The following is a 17,016-nucleotide window of genomic DNA, read 5'->3' as shown; positions in this document are numbered from 1 at the left end:
CCAGGGAACTTAAAGTACTTGAGGAAATGAAGGTCATTATACTATATATTCATAGTGGGCAACACCCAATGTAGTAATAAAGAGAGCCGATAGCTTAATTCAGTTGTCTGATTTTTCCAACTAATCTCAACGCAGCACTATCAACAATATCCGTTACCAATTGCCCATTTCACTATATTAATGACAGCATCTATCTCCAAGTCAAAATCACAATAACCTCTATGTGAGCGAACCTGTGCATCACAAAACTGTCAGTAAAAAGAAAAACTGATTATTGTTATCAAAAATACTGAGCAATTTCAGTCAGTTTGCTAGCTGACCTTTGCTGGTTGTGATAACTCAAATCAAAGCAAGGGAATCTAAATTCGGCTGGGCAGATTTGGAAATGATAATATTTGAATACTAATATTAATGCAATAAGAAAATAATTGTTTTGAGTATATTAAGTTATTGTTTGGGTTTTGTCAAGATAGATGCAAATCCGAGGTTAAGATTTCAAAACTTGCTCGATGTGGGAACCCTTCAGTTGGAAATTTACTTAATCAATATTCATATGTCATGTTGGCAAAATTTGCCCAATCAGGGTGAGTTTGGGTTTGACGAGGCAATAGATGGTTGACTGAATAGGACGTCAGGCCATGTCAACCCTCCCCCTCTACCCAATGATAAAATGCGGGGCATGAGTGAATTTTTCAATCTAATCACCGTCTACTTGTGAAGACCCACAGGTTAAAAATGCTAAAATTCCCTGATCTGAAGAAATGGTTCCTATTACATTTGGATTACATCGCTTGCTTTACTCACTCCCGCTTGCATCACCTCTGTGACAAGTTGTATATTTTAATGCCTCTACAAAAAGGGAATAAAATAACAGCTTTGTTAGCAGTTTCTTTTCCTGACAATGAGATTGTCTGCATCGGCGTTTCCATTGTTTCTGTCGATTTTTTGTTAAGACCAAAGAGGTCAACTTGATTGATTTTCAGGGAACAACGGAGAGAGTCTACCTGCCCAACCACACCCGCAATAAAGAAACGTTACTCACAGATTTCCACACCCATTTGCCTAGAGTATATCATTTTTTTTTTTTTTTTTTTTTTTTTTTTGCAAACTTTTCTTTTCTTCACAGAAATAACCAGATTCTGACCACTATGTATTACAATCAAGGCCAACCCATTGAATTACACCAGCTATTCTGAGTGACCAGGATAGCCATTGAACTTTTTAGCTGACAGGGTCACACCGGGGAACTTGCGTTATACTTGGGTGTTCCATAACTTGGACACACCTGAAGTTAAACTCTTATACCAAAGAATACTCTCCAGGGTCTTCATTGTATTGTACTAGGAAAGTGCTAATATATATCATGGATTATTCCAATTGATTTGTTTACTTTTGGGGATAAAAACAGTCCCTACAATATTTTAGTAGATCATAGATACAATAGTTATCACTGTAGACAATGCAGCTATGTACTTAGGTGGCGTTATTGTTGTCTGGCAGTTCAACCAGAAGTTAACAAATAGATTAGCAAGTTTTTGTGCATTTAAGAATAAAGTGCCAGTTTTATATACCTTCCATAAAATATTTGGGATTATCTTCGGTCATCAAGATCATCATCCATATCCTGTTAATATGGCAACTATGCAAGACATGCCACCCACATTGAATAGTAATAATTTACATGCATTTCTTGGCTTGGTAAGCTACTATGGAAGTTTCCTGCCTTTGCTATATCAAATTAAGTCACCATTCAATAAACTGTTGACAAAAGAGGAAAATAGGTCTTGTCAGAAGTCAGAAATATTTTGACAAAATCAAATCCCTTATTTACTTTAACCTACTATTTGCACATTCAAATCAGAAGATAGTAATGGCATAGGATGTATAAAATCACAATGTGGAAGCAGTGATTTCTCATATAATTTTAGATAGAACTGAGAAAGCCATCATATGTGCAGCCAGATTCTTGGCACCTGCTAAACACAACTATTGTCGAGTGGAAAAGGATGTAGTGGCACTGATTTTTTCCTATGAAGAAATTCCATAAGATATTCTTCAAACACCACGTGACACTTTCTGACAGATTACAAACACCTACTTTTAATATTTAGCTTAAAAATGTATCCTAGTATGTTCAGATAGATGATTGCTGTAGCGGGCAATCACATTACTGGGCTACAGTTTCAACATACAATATTGTAAGGCAACAGAATTCAGACAGGCTGATGCCTTGTCACACCTCATTTACAAATGACACTATCATTGTTGCCATCAGCATGGAAGATGATGCATATTTACATCTGTATCCAGACAATTTCATTGACAAGGATCAATAAAAATAGATCTAATAATATAAAAAGTATGCAGGTTTCTTCAACATTCATGGGCTCCTAACTTTACTGTCATTAATGGATGTGTGCTGTTCAATTTCACACAGTATGGTCTATTAAATAGAGACATTCAAAATGCTACCAAATGTTACATTAACGCATAAAATAATCTAACCATGGTCCCGAATATGCAGAGATTGATTGACACTAGTCTCAGATAACAAATCGTCACAGTCCGCATTCAAATAATTCAAACTAGTTTGCAGTTCATTTTAGATCACACATGTGCAGTCACGAACCTATGATTCTCAATCTAATGCCCAAACTCATCATTTTGTGGCTATGTGCTACTCAAAGCAAGGAGGAAGAGAATAACAGAAGAGATAAATGCTTTCTTCCTTTTGTATCAAACAACATCAAGTGGTGCAGCAGAAGCACTTATTGAACAAAAGCTTCATACCACACTGAACTTTTATGGCTCTAGCAACGAAGTCAACACTCCAACCCTAACAAAGCAAAATAATTTTCAGACACACACCAACCAAATTTGGGAATCAATTCTTGACATCGCACAAAACTCAAATATATCCCAGATAGATTAGTGACAGCTCAGTTGACAACAGATCAACCATTCTGTTGGACATATTAATGGATACATTTGAAATATCATCTTTGTCACCTCTCATGAAGACAAATGCAAATGAGGTTAATGTAAGACCTTACAAGATTTAGTCAAAGTGCAATTTGACACAAGTAAATCCCCTTCCAGTTAACCACAAGTGCATTCGGTAAAGTTAAGGACTTAAACGAGGAGGTGTAAAGCTCTCACTCTAAAATATATGTAATTTTTCTCCTTTGTGTCTAATGAAGGTGCAGATTTGTTTGCCTTTGGGAACACATTGCATTCATGGAGATAGCTCTAATTTAATAAACGTGCCTAGGAGAACACACCAGATAATTATCGCACATTTGGTAGCTTTTAAATTATCTTCCAACTTGTAAATTATTTTAATAAATGTATAAGGTTTCATACTTCATCCATTAATCTTTTTCAATATATTATTAAAACATAACAGTTATCTACATTGATTTTTAAAAAAATATATTTCTTTTTTATTTCTCCAGGTTGTAAGTGGCCAAATGAAACAGGCAAGTGAACATCTTCAAGAAGCTGTTGATAAAGTGTATCAGTTGTCAGTGAATGTGAATTCAGCTAAGAACTCAGCTGAGGTATATCAACAGTTAGTACTGGCTTCTAATCACCTATTGCAGTACACATTTCAGGTGCGTTACAATTATATATTAATTTGTTAATTCTCAAGCAATGCTCGTTTGTCATTATTCCATTTGAATTTGAATTCAATCTGTTATTACCAACTAGTTTTACCAGCATAAATCAAAACAAATGGCCAAGGACTGTTATTGTTTTGTTATTGTTCTCTTATTGTACATAATATCGATTCCCTATTATTTATCTCTCTGAACCAGCCCTTGTTTCTTAAAGGATGCCTTCAAACTCATCACTGGTGAGTTCTCTTCCACTGAACATTTATTGACTACATATTGTAGCTGTTTATTTCCTACAGCATGGCGCTATTTTCTATTTCTCTAAATATTCTGATGTCTTCAGCATCATTGATAAAAAATATTACCTTTTCTCTAAGAATAGAATTAAATAGTGCTAGCATTTTCTTAAATATTATTTCTTATACTTAGCATGCTTTGTTTACCTTTTCCATGTGTGATCTATATTTCCTCTCACTCGTATCTTGGTTATCATCTTGCATAATTTATATTTTTCTCTTTCTAATTGAAGAGTTGAAATTAATGTTTTAAATTAGTGAATACCGTTTTGTGCACACACAAAAAAAATCTGTTGTTCTTATTCTTTCCACTGACACGTACAAAAAAATAACCTCGAGTGAACAAAACAATCTCTTCCCTTCCCCTCTCTTTTTCTTCTTCTTCCTTGCAAAATCGCAATTACTTCCTGTCACTCTCACAAAAAAACCTGTCCTTATATGTAGACTTTTAATCACGACAGTACCACAATTTGCATATCTCTTTTTTCTTCGTACTGGGAAGAATCTGATTCGAATGACAGTGGTTCTTGCACATGTCCTATTTTGTAACCACAGTAGAACCAAAGGAGTGTTGTTCAGTTCCGCTAATCCTCCATCTGATCTGATGATCACATAGACTGCATATAAGCTGTGGTCGTTTTTATCGGATGCTTGTTCGCAATTGTGGAGCCTCTTCAGAACCGTGGGCTCCTCAGGAGCACACGTGCCTTCTGCCTCATTACTATCTTCTGAGTCTGTTTCATCATCAGATATCAGACTTCCCAACGTGCTCTCCAAGAATGTTGTGCTGTCGGAATCCTCTGACAAGAGTACATATTATCCGGGTTGCAGGTCATCCAATAAGATGGATTGTGCACTTGGTTACCCACCTCTGGCCAAATCTTGTGGTACAACGGTTCTCTGGTGCCTTTACCCACACATAATCTCCAATTGGTATGGACTACGCTCAGGGCCTACTACTGGTGGCATAATGCTGATTCCTTTCACTTGGACCTAGTATATAGCATTGGCTGATTAGGTCAAAGATGACTCGTCGTTTTTTGAAGTCATGTTGTACCAGTAGATTGCCTCTGGTATTGAGCAGTGCATTCTAGCCGCGATCCATTTCAAAGTGCGATGGCATCGCTTTGCTATGCCGTTCCTGGCTGGGGCATATACACAGCAAAATCTCAAGTTTACGCCCTATTCATCTGCAAACATCTTGAATTCTTTGCTGAGGAAAGCTGTGTCATTGTCTGTCAGTAGTTTGCAAGGTGGGCTACGTTAAAAACAGACCACTGGCAAATTATAGTTGTCAAGTTCTGCCGTGCTAATTTCTTCCACACTGAAAAATGCGAGGACCCACAATCAGTGATAGTTAGGAAACAATAAGCACCATAGTGTGTAATGTCCATTTCCAACCATTGTCAATTACTGCTCACCTCCAGCTTTCCTTTCTTCCAGTGAACTGGTGCTGGATCTATAGATTGGCATTCGACGCACATTTCTTACTACTGCTTTTCTTGTTGCAGTGCAAACTCTTTAGCTAAAATATGCGGTGCGTCGCACTCCTGGATGTCCACTGTTCCTGTGAATGGACGTGATCTGGGTCGTGTCCAGCTCAACGACATGCACTGCACTGATCAGTGGCTCGAGTTCTGCATCCTTCTTCATAACATTGAATCATCGTTGTGGTAAGCACGTTAATCGATCGGCTGTGTTGTGAAGTGATGCAACCAATGTCATATCTACAGAGAACTCATATTCCTTCACTAATTCTTTGAGGGTATTCAATCGTCTTCTAATGAACATCTCGTTGGCAGCCTTGGTATGAACTCGCGCTTTCTCGCTGAGAGTTTTTGACACCCAGTTCTGCACACACGCAGAGTTGGTCTTAAGGTGCAGCACCTTGGTTTACCACTAGAGCGACATGTTAATTCCTCTCAACACGCCATCAAATTCAGTCAGATTAATATCCTGCATATTGTTCACAGGTTACAGCCAACAAGCATCCTCCACCACAGTCTATCTCTTTCTAACACCACTCCGGTTGCTAGCGCGCTGGCATCAACCCATATGGTCACTTCTCAGCTGTCCATGCACCAGTTCCTACAAGCTGGATCGTTCAGTTTTACTGCGTCTACCATTTTGCACATCATATGCCGGTGTAGGGAGTCTGTCACCTTGTCGTTCCAGCCGTTTGTGATTGAACAGGCTCTTTATTACTCCGTATGCCATACGCAGCCATGCACAGATTGGATGGTGTCCCATGAGAGTCCGTCGTGTTATGATAGTGAAAATTTCTGGGATTGTGTTACCTTGTTTCCAGTACAGGACTGTGCTTTCTTAAGACTGTCAGTCCCAGCACACGTGTGCCGTCCACAAGTCGTTCCGGGTCCTTGCATTCTAGTTCAAATCGAGCTAAATGTTCAGTGTCACAGCTTCCTCCTATCATAGCACCATGCTAGCGATAGTCTTCATTATGAGGGGAGCCACGCTCAAACCAAACCCTAAACATGTCAGATAGTATCTATTTCCATTGACCTCTACCGTTTGGTATGACCACAGTGTCTCGTGGACTCGTACTTGGAGATATGCTCTCTGGAGATCAAGCAGTGATATGTTAGGGCGGGTCGATTTTGGAACCCCGGTGAGGCAATGGTGATGATAGTTGGGGTTTGACATAGAAAAGACCTATACAAAATATTTTTCTCAAAATCGTTATCTTTGCTTGAGGAAATGACTTTAAAAGTTGAAAAATTGAAGTGATTAAAAGTTTTTCAGTGAATTGTCAAGAACATTCCGTCATCAAAATAGCAATACACATGAAAAAATTGAAATAGCTTGAAATATTTCAATATTGGTATGCATAGAAAGAGCTTGATGAGCTAAGAAAGAATCTTTTTAAATTTTTAAAATCTGATTAAAATTAAGGAAGTTATGGCTATTTTTGTGCCTCACACGTTTGGATATTTTCCCTCTTTAAGACCATATGCGTTTCGTCACATTTTTTACACTACTTTTTCAGTAAAAATGTCATATCTTTGTTAAAACACAAGACTAAGAAATGAAATTTACCATATAAGTGTATTTTTGTACAAGGAATCAGAATATGCAACTGAAAATCTCCCAAAGTTTATGGTTTCCAAATAATCTGCAGTAAATGTGCATAAATATGCAGCAATTCCTTAAAAATGCCATGTATCCATAAACAGAAAAGAAGTTGGAGAACTCAAAGTTGAATTGTAATGTGCTTTATGTACAAAAAACTTAAATCTAAACATAAGACCATTTAAAAATGAATATATTGCAATATTTCTTTGGTATTATTGTAGATTAACACCTTCTGTTTAACCCCACTCAACTCCTTCTGACCACCCCTCCAAAATGTGATTCTACCTTTTTAGGAAATTATGTATAAAATGTCATGAAAAACTTTAATGAAAGATAAACAAATTATTTTAGAATTGAATGTAAAATAATTTCCTATTACAGGTCATTCTAGCATTTTAGGGCAGTTAACTGTTTTTTTTTTCTATGGGAAAATATGCATGCTTTTTTTTTTTTTAAGATGATTATGTGTAGTTTTAAGAGGGTTTCTATACAATGAGAATATGGGGAGGGTTGCCATTCGGACTTTGAATTAATTGTAGGGCTAAGGAAAATTATGTGTGAACATACTGAAAACTTGACAGAGACAAAGCTAACAAAAACAATATTAGAGGGGGAGCGGTTAGTTTCACAAAAATTTAATGTAAAATAATTCATCATTTCCTGGCCATTCTAGCATTTTAGGACAGTTAACCAATTTATTTTTATGTGTATTTTTCTGTAAGGAAGGATCTATTTTTTGTTTGTTTGTTTTAGATGCTTGTATGTGGCTTACAGAGGTATTTTGTTGGGGGGGGGCTTGCCACTCGAACTTAGTGTTATTGTTAGGGTTAAAGAGTGTTTTAGGAGGAGACTTGCCACACATAATTTGTATTAGAGGTGAAGTTAAGAGAGCTTTTTTTCAAAGAGAGCGTTCAAAAATTTGTTGATTTCTATTTTCGAGGTTGAAGGTGTTAATTCCATAGGCCGTTTATACTACGCTGGAGCAGGTTGTAAAAATATCTTTCACTTAATAAGTAGAAAAAAAAAAATAACGAAATAAAAAGCTTCCTAATTGTAGTTTGATGTGTTTTCTAACTACTTTTAAAATTTCAAGAATATTGATATAGATTTTGATGGTTTGTATTACTATACACATAGATTCGAAAAAGTTGTCAAAAAAACAAATATATAACAAATAAATGTTATCAAAAGCAAGTTACTTTTCTACCTAACTGGATAATTTTTTAGTGTTTTTATTTAATGTAACATGTTTATTCAACTTGAAAACAGTGTTTACCGATGTTTTGGAAAATTTAAAATGGCGCCCGACTCTCTTGAAACGGTAAGTTTGGGGAAAAGAGTTAAAAATAAAAAAAGTAGACAAAATACTGCTAGAAACTCGCTCAATATATGTTACCATGACATAGGCTGACATATATTCGGTGAGTTTTTAACAGTATTTTGTATAGTTTTTTTTATTTTTAACTCCTTTTCTCAAACTTACCGTGTCAAAGAGAGTCGGGCCGGGCGCCATTTTTAATTTTCCAATACATCGGTAAACACTGTATGTTTTTTGAGCTGAATAAACATGTTACATTGAATAAAAACACAAAAAATATATCCAGTTTGCTAGAAAAGTAACTTATCTTGTCTTTGATAACATTTATTTGTTATATATTTTTTTTTTGACAACTTTTTCGAATCTATGTATAAACGAGATTTTGATACTTATTTTGATTTTGAAAAAAAAACATTTGTGGCTGTTCGCAGTAAAACATTGTTTTAATTCGTTGTTCAAAACTAATTTAAAGAATAAAAGTGCATGCAAGCTATATATCTACAAAAGTTTATTTTGTTTTTTTAACCATGTTTTTAAATTTGACGAGCAATGTGAGAAATTGCAACAGATTCATAATGCCGAATTGGTTGGGATTGTTGTTATTATACATTCTGAAAACCGAATAGTTCTAAACTAATGTTATTCTGATAACAAAATAGCTCTCATTAAACATATAAGAACATTCATATTCATATTTTCATGTTTTTCTTAATTCGTTCTTGAATAAAAATTAAAGAACGCGTGTTGTTTATACACTGTGCTATTGCTGATTCTACAGGCTGGAGCTGCTGCTGCTGCTTCTAGTAATACTAACTTCATTTGACCAAATTCGAGAAATAGAAACAATTTTTTTTTTGGGTAGGTCCTTTTAAATTATCAATTACCGCGGTCCTACTCAACATAAAATAATACTTTTAATTGATAAAGATAGTAAAAAGATTGATTTACTTACTACTGGGTGTCCGAAGAATTTTTTTTTCAAAATGTTCAATACTCGTCATAGTAAAGTCTTATTTTTAACACGACAAAAAAGAAATGGTCAAAAATATTTCGGACACTTGACAGTATTAAGATTAACACCTCTTCTAATTGGTTCCCAAATTTCATGACGAAATTCTTCATACAATCACGGTACAGACCTTTAGAAAACAGGGGGGGGGGGTCATTACAAAACCTTACCGAAAACGCCATTTTATGATGTTCACATTTTTATCACTTTATTTGCTTAAAACTCTTAAAATATATAATGTACATTCATATTTATTAATTCATTTGAAAGTATATTCATTTCCGAACAAAACAGTAGTAATTTGAAGACTTGAAGTGCTTTGGTTTAAAAAATATGGCTATTTTAGTAGAACTACCTTGAAATCTGTGATTATCCAAAGCGTTTTTTCGTCCGTGTGTATTACTAATCAAAACAATTCGTACTGTTAAGAAAATGGAATCATTATTTAGAATATATTTTAAACTACATTTTTAAATAAAATGAGTGAGGATAATTAATTAATGAAATAAATATTAACTGTAAAGGCAAAATTATGTTTTTTAAATAATAGCAACCAAAGTTCGCTTTTTCATTTCAGGAACTTTTTTTTGGTGGAAACATTTTAGATCTCACCGTCGCAAAATACGCTCGTTATTGATATTGAAAATTAACGTTTGTTTATTATTTAATTTGAAAACATTGATTTAGGCTTAATTATTTCGAAAGGAAAAACAAAAAAGGCTTGTTTAAAATATATATTATTATATTTCAAGTGTCTGCAGTGAATTTAAACATATTTGTTTTATCTTTTTTAATTTGTTTTTCTATTAAGTTGCCACAAAAGCAATGTCATTTTTTGATGTTCAAATGAATGTCAAAAGCATTATTTTTGCACCAACCTAATATTTCACATCAAATTCTATTTGAAATTTTTATTAAAATATGGTAATACTCCAGTTTTACAACAACAACAAAAATATAGTCCATACAATTTTATTCTACACATTATTTACAAAACATAACCACATAAATTTTCAAGTTTTTCTACTTAATAAAAAATACTTTGCAGAAAATTAGTGTCAAATTTTAATTTCTTTTACTTTTAGTTAGTAATTGTTTTTAAGCAGTGTTTTTCTTCTAAAATTATAGTTTTAAAATCAGATAACCCACAAAGATTAATACAAGTAAATAAGGAAACTCCTTTAAAGGTTTTTCGTTATGTGTGCATCTATGTTATTGTGCTAAAATAACTTTGTTATTTAGAAAGCCATTCTTAATATTGGAAGGAGTTGTATTGTAACTATTCTGTACTTTCACCTAAAAATTTAATAAACAAAACTTTCATAAAAATTAAATTTAACTTGAAAATACTATTAAAAATAGCATATTAACATAGATGCACAAGCACTGATTTTTCAAACTCTAAACACTAAACACTTATTTAAAATGGCACAGCTACAGTAAGAATGAATCTCTTTATGGATAAATTTGTGTTATCGAAAGCGGAGCTAAAATCTGCTAAAAATGTCTAAACTAAACACTACTATGCCTCTGATTTAGTTTTGTCTTCTCTCTTAAATACATCTATTTCAACTTTACAAAGTTTTTCATTATTTCTTATAACTAGCACTTATTTTTTTACGTATGAAACTGGAAGATAGCCTAAAGCAGTTTCCTTCAGTTATTATCCATTTATTTATTTTACTTTTCAGATTAGAATGTCAGTAAAAGCACAACGTTCAGTTTTAACCCGTTGTTCACAAAATTTGCTGGTCCACCTTGTCATTTGGATGAAACAGCACCCCCAACTTCACGACAAGTCATTCAGTTTAGTTATTTCCTCGAAAACAGTTATCCCCACTTAAAAAATAGTGATATTTCTAAGTTAATTGCCAAGGAAATAATTAGTATTCGGCAAGCAGTCAATCTACAATTGCCCTTGTTAAGGTAACATTATATAGGACAGAAGGTCAATATATTTTGCTATAAGAGGGCCAAACAGATTGACAGGAAATCTCTTGCAGCAATCAAAGTGAAAAGAATGAAAGAACAGCTAGACAGACTGTTTGATATATCTTCTTGTAACTGTAAACGTTCTGTAATGACTTTGCAGTAAAGTGCAAGACAGAAAATTGTCAAAAAGGCACATAATCTGCACTTATCCTTCTAACAAGGAGGTAAAATTAATTCTATAGATACACTTGCAATTATTTTTCTTTTTTGTGGAAAATAAAATAATATATTGGTATTTATTATGTAATCTGGCTCTATTATTAGACATGCAAATTTTCCAATTTTCAGGTTCCAATAGAAGAACTGCCATTTACAGCAATTTTTAAATTAATTGATGGAACAACAAAAAGCCTAACAACATTTACTGGTCCTTTGGGGAAACTTTGTATCAATAATTATCAAGATTTGCCTCAAGTAGAATTCTAAAAAATTAGTGTCCCTCACAATCATCATTATCTGACGAAGATACAGAAGAAACATTAATTTAAGTGTGAAGACCAGAGGCTACTTTTTGAGTATGCTGTTGGCATTTCTTATGGAGAAGTTAACTTAGAAAATTGGGCCCTTGAATCAAGGAAGATAGCTAACATAAGCCATAAGATTAATGTGTTTATGGACTCGAGTTGTCTATCCTCAAACACTATGATAAATTAAACATTTTGATCAAATTTATCATCCAAGTGTATGCAGTTAGTTGGTTTGAGATCAAAACCGACAATATTTTTTTTTAACCAACAACAGTATATTTTAATATGATTCAGAGAACAAAACAGTTAACTGAAATCCAAATTACTGTTTTAAACAGTTCAAAATATAGTGCTTTTGCACTACTTCTGGAAAAGATAATATCGATGATAAACTCAGATGAATTGGATGTGAGAGAAGAGGGCATTCAAACGATTTTGTCCATTAGGTAAATAAATATTTATCCATTAAATTTTATTAGTTTTCTTAATTTACCCAAACAATAGTTAGTTTTATTCATATTACATCGCAAAAATATTTAAAAAAATAAGTGTTTTCAAATAATTTTTTTGTGTGTATTTTTTCCAGAAATAGTGAACAACTCAAAAAAAAAAAAAAAAAATGAAAAGATTACTGCTATCAATTTTGCAGCCACACACTGGTCAAATTTGATTGATTTTTCTCAAAAAGTTGTATATGGGCAGGAAGCAAGACATAGACACATTATTACAAAGTCATCATGCCAGCAAATAAGACCTTCATTTTCCCCGAAAGGAAAGTATACAGAACAATTTAGTTCTATTATAACAGCTTATATTATTACATTCAATAAAAAATTAAAATACATGGTTCTGTAACTTGTATCAAGTTGTTATATATATCCACATATCTTTTTGAATTGTGAAATTTAAAAGACTTAGTTGCTAATTAGCTTTTTTGACAATTTTTGTTTAATCAATGCAGTAAAAGTTGAGATATTTTTCTAGGTGTGATTCATAATTAAAATTATAATTCATATATATACTTTTCTTTCAATGTATTTCATATAAATGTATCAATTTTAATTGAATATTTTATAAAAATAGTGAAATTTCAAAGTCAGTGTTATGAAAAATCCTATGAAAATGAAGGATTTTTCAACATTTTTCTACACGATTTTTAAAATTAAATGCTCAATTTTCTGTTCAAGATGGAAATCTAATTTTTGGTATATGTTCTTATCACATCAAATCCCAACTATCATCACCAGTGCCATGTTGTTTTTCTGAAAAAGGTTGCAAATCGACCTGCCCTAGTGATACGTTTGTCCCTTTTTGGCACAACTTGTACATCTTGGTAGCACAAACATCTGTATTCGTCGTGAATGCATTTATATGATTGTTCAGTTTGCGATAGTCCATCACCGGTCGCACTTTTGCCTTATTCTGCTGCATCACAGCCTTAGGAGGTCCAAGTCTGTCTTCTGGATATGGCATAAGTCAACCCTTGTTCATCCATGCCCAGAGTTCTTGATCATATTCTGGTTGAAGCTCTGCTGCCACTCGATATTCTGGCATTCCATTACGCAGTCCTTCAGGCGGTTATCTGCCCATTTCCATGCTCGCTCCTGATGTGATGCACATGTGGAAACTTTCCCGACGCTGATCCGGACTGCATTCATACGTCCAACAGTGAAGCCCTCCAATGCTTTTATCGCATCGATCCCTAACAACAGATTTCTTTGAATGTATGGGTTGATGCCAGCGCACTAGCAACTGGAGTGGTGTTAGAAAGTAATAGACTGTGGTGGAGGATGCCTGTTGGCTGTAACCTGAGAACGATATGCAGGATATTAATCTGACTGAATTTGATGGCGTGTTGAGAGGAATTAACATGTTGCACCACCAAAGCATCGATCCTGATATAGTCATTATCACTTGTCGAAATAGTGACTTCTCTCCTGCAGCACATGTGGGATGAGCCTCCAATAGTCAGGTTGTCAACTTTTGTTGTTTTCCAGGATCAACATTGATTCTAATCTATTATTGTATGTGAGCATCCTGTGTCAATTAATGGCAAACACCGCATTCCGTCAACACAGACGACAATCTCCAGGAGCGGCGCATTTACATCATAGTGAGAGAGTAGGCTAGCACTTATATCTTGTCTCCTTGTTTGTTTCCTGAACAGTCCTAGGCCCAATGTTCAACCATACCGCATTGGTAGCAATGGGTTCCACGTCTTGATCAATTTCTCGCTATATGACCCTTGCTGCATTTGAAGCAATTGACTCCTGTTCCAAAGCTATCCCCGGTAGGAACAGCAGATTTGCAGTTTGATGGACTCACGACTGCAACCATGTGAAGACTTTGGTCCCTGGTTGACGTCAACACCCTTGCTCTTGCTATTAAGTTTCCTATGGTTAGAGTCTCAATTTTTGGTGCATATGGGGTTGAATAGAAATGGCATCAGGGAATCCTGTGATAAACGCTAGTTTGGGTAGTTGTTTTAGTTCAACTACCTCAAAACCAGCCAGTCCAACCAACTGTCTGATATTGTTCACGTACACATCCACCTGCTCCCCAACCCATTTTACCATGGTTAACTTCCTGTAAGCTGTGAACGCACCATCCGTGAATGCCTCCTTTAATTGAGTCTGTATCCACTCAATGTTCAGTTGGTCAATCTTGTTCATTTCTAAGTAGAGGGAAAATGCATTCCCCTCCAGATACAATGTTAACAGGCTTACCACATCATCTATCTTTTGGAGTTTTGCGACCAACCTTAACTTCTTCAGCCATGCTACTACATCTCCCTCACCAGGAAATGGCTTAACCATGTCGTTGTTTAGTCATATTTTCACCATGATAACAATCGAAATAGCTTGAAGAGTTGAAATTGATGTTTTAAATTAGCGAATACCATTTTGTGCACAAAAAAAAAAAAATCTGTCGTTCTTTTTCTTCCCACTGTATCATACAAAAAATAACTGAGTGAGCAAAGCAATCTCCTCTTCCCTTCTCTCTTTCTCTTCTTCGCAAAATCACAATTACTTCCTGTCACACTCGCAAAAAAACCTGTCCTTATATGAAGACTTTTAATCATGACAGTACCACAATTTGCATATCTCTCTTTTCTTTGTACTGGACAGAATCCGGGTTCGAATGACGGTAGTCCTTGTGCACATCCTATTTTTTAAGCTTAGTAGAATCAAAAGAGTTTTCTTCAGTTCCACTACACTAGCATTATTTTTACATAATAGAGATCTTTTACGATGTTATAAAGTTCACAACTATTTAGGCTTTAGTATGATGTGCTTTTGTATTTATTTGTGAAACTATGATTTTGTCCATTTCAGTTTTCTTATTCGATGTCCAATAAACGTGTGTAAAAATATACCATGCCTCAGAGTTTTGATCATTGATGGGAATTTAGTTAACTGTCTGAAGTTTGCACAGGTCTCCACAAAACATACACATCTCAGAGGTAGTACAATTATGTTTGTTGTTTCTTCAGCTTGATACTAGTTTGTTGCTTGTAAGGTCTCAATGACAGGATTTTACAGGAAACCTACTTTTTATATAGAAATATAGACATTATTATTATTTGGACTGTGTTGTAGTCATAGTAACAATATTGTTTCATAGTTTATCAAAATATCAGATATTAAGTGCTAATCTGTTTTACATTTGTTGGCTTTTAGAGATTGACTTCAAAATTATTTCTGACTAGGTTTTCATTCATCCCTCTTTCTTTAAAATTCATATTTATAACTTTCTCTCGTGTCTTTCCATACTAATTGACCTACTGTGTCATTTACTTGGCTTTGGTCACTTCTAGATGAAACATGGTTAGATAACTCAAAACAATCATACTCACAATCAATATTATTAATGTTTCCAAAATTGTTTTTCTTTCTCTTCATGTATTTTGTATCAGCGATCAAGCAATTTTTTTTTAACTAGCAAGGTTACTTGGTAGTACCCAGGATCATTCACATAAATAAAAGCTCTAAATCAGCTCTCATTAGTTCCCTTCTGGAGCAATTTTCGACAATCATAGCTGGTTGGGTTACATTCACCCCCTTAGCTCACCCAGCTTCCAAAGGAAATGGTTGAGTCCAACCCGTCTACATGCCCCTTGTCCGTCCTTGATTTATCGTGATCAGTCTCACATCTCATTAGGTTCCCGATTATCAACGTCCAGCAATACCTCATCGCTCAACAACACTAGCTGGTTCACCAGTCCACCTGTAAAATAATCAAAATTTATGCAACAATCATGCTAAAGTTATATATATGCATGCAAGAAAGGCGTATATATGTGTCCTTCTATGTAAGTTCATTATAAAAGCAAAAGTTAAGTTCCAATCAAGGGCAAGCTACTTAGTTTTTGTTTTCAAAGATTATCTACCCTTGAACCATTGCCTAATTTGGTCTGGAGTTAAACATTTAGTCAATGATGGTAACCTTCTGTCTCTTGAAACAATGGCATTCTGCATCTAGTTTTGTTCAATACAGCGTCTGTTATGGCTAAATAGTCCAATTTTAGATTTGCAACTATGTTGGCAGTTGCTGCAGATGTAGTCAGCAGTAGGGATGGTGAGTGTGGTAGAAGTGGACTATATCATCTCTCACCTGTTTATTTTCTTTTCTTCACATTGTCTTTTTTCTCTTCTTTTCTGCTAATTTGATGCTGTATTTGACCTTTGCTGTATGATCAGATGTCTCTTACTTGAGATCTTGTGGCTGAATGCAACAAGTTTTCAGGTCTCTGTTGCAGGTGTCTTTGTAGCACGGAGTTGGTTGTCTGATTAACCATTTTCCAGAGATGAGCTCAGCATACAGGATGTCCTTTGGGATGTGACCAGCTTCCATCCTGCACACATGACTGAACCAACGCAAGCGTCTCTAAGTTAGAATAGCAAACAAGCTTGATACGCTAGCCTGAGACAAGACAACTATATTTGTGACTCAATCTTGCCAGGAAATGCCTAAAAGATGTCTGAGGTTGCGCATGTGGAAATCATTCAGTCTTCGTTCTTGGTGTGAGTACAAAGTCCAGGACTCACTATCATAAAGAAGAGTACTCAACACGCAGGTCTTGTATACTCTCATCTTTGTGGTTAGTGTCAGCAAGGTGTTGTCCCACACTCTCTTGGCTAGACAGGCCATAGCAGTGGCTGCTTTTCCTATCCTCATGTTGTTGAGACGGGTGAGGTTGAATAGGTTGCTATCACTTCTAGTG

General features: G+C 34.9%; 1 protein-coding gene across 6 annotated transcripts in view; it reads left to right on the top strand.

Annotated features, from left to right (window-relative positions):
* LOC145246012 (catenin alpha-like) overlaps positions 1-17,016 on the top strand; it is a 719,405-nt gene that overhangs the window by 109,816 nt on the left and 592,573 nt on the right. For all 6 annotated transcript variants that reach the window (XM_080107821.1, XM_080107822.1, XM_080107823.1 and 3 more), the window contains one exon: positions 3,456-3,614. In XM_080107821.1, the coding sequence (XP_079963947.1) occupies positions 3,456-3,614 (159 nt within the window). The remainder of the gene's footprint in view (positions 1-3,455; positions 3,615-17,016) is intronic.

The sequence above is a fragment of the Euprymna scolopes genome, chromosome 23, assembly GCF_053919585.1.
Source record: "Euprymna scolopes isolate OS-2025 chromosome 23, ASM5391958v1, whole genome shotgun sequence".
Taxonomy (NCBI): Eukaryota; Metazoa; Mollusca; class Cephalopoda; order Sepiida; family Sepiolidae; genus Euprymna; species Euprymna scolopes.
Note: the sequence above shows the minus strand (reverse complement) of the source record. Positions and strands in the feature narration are given on the sequence as shown.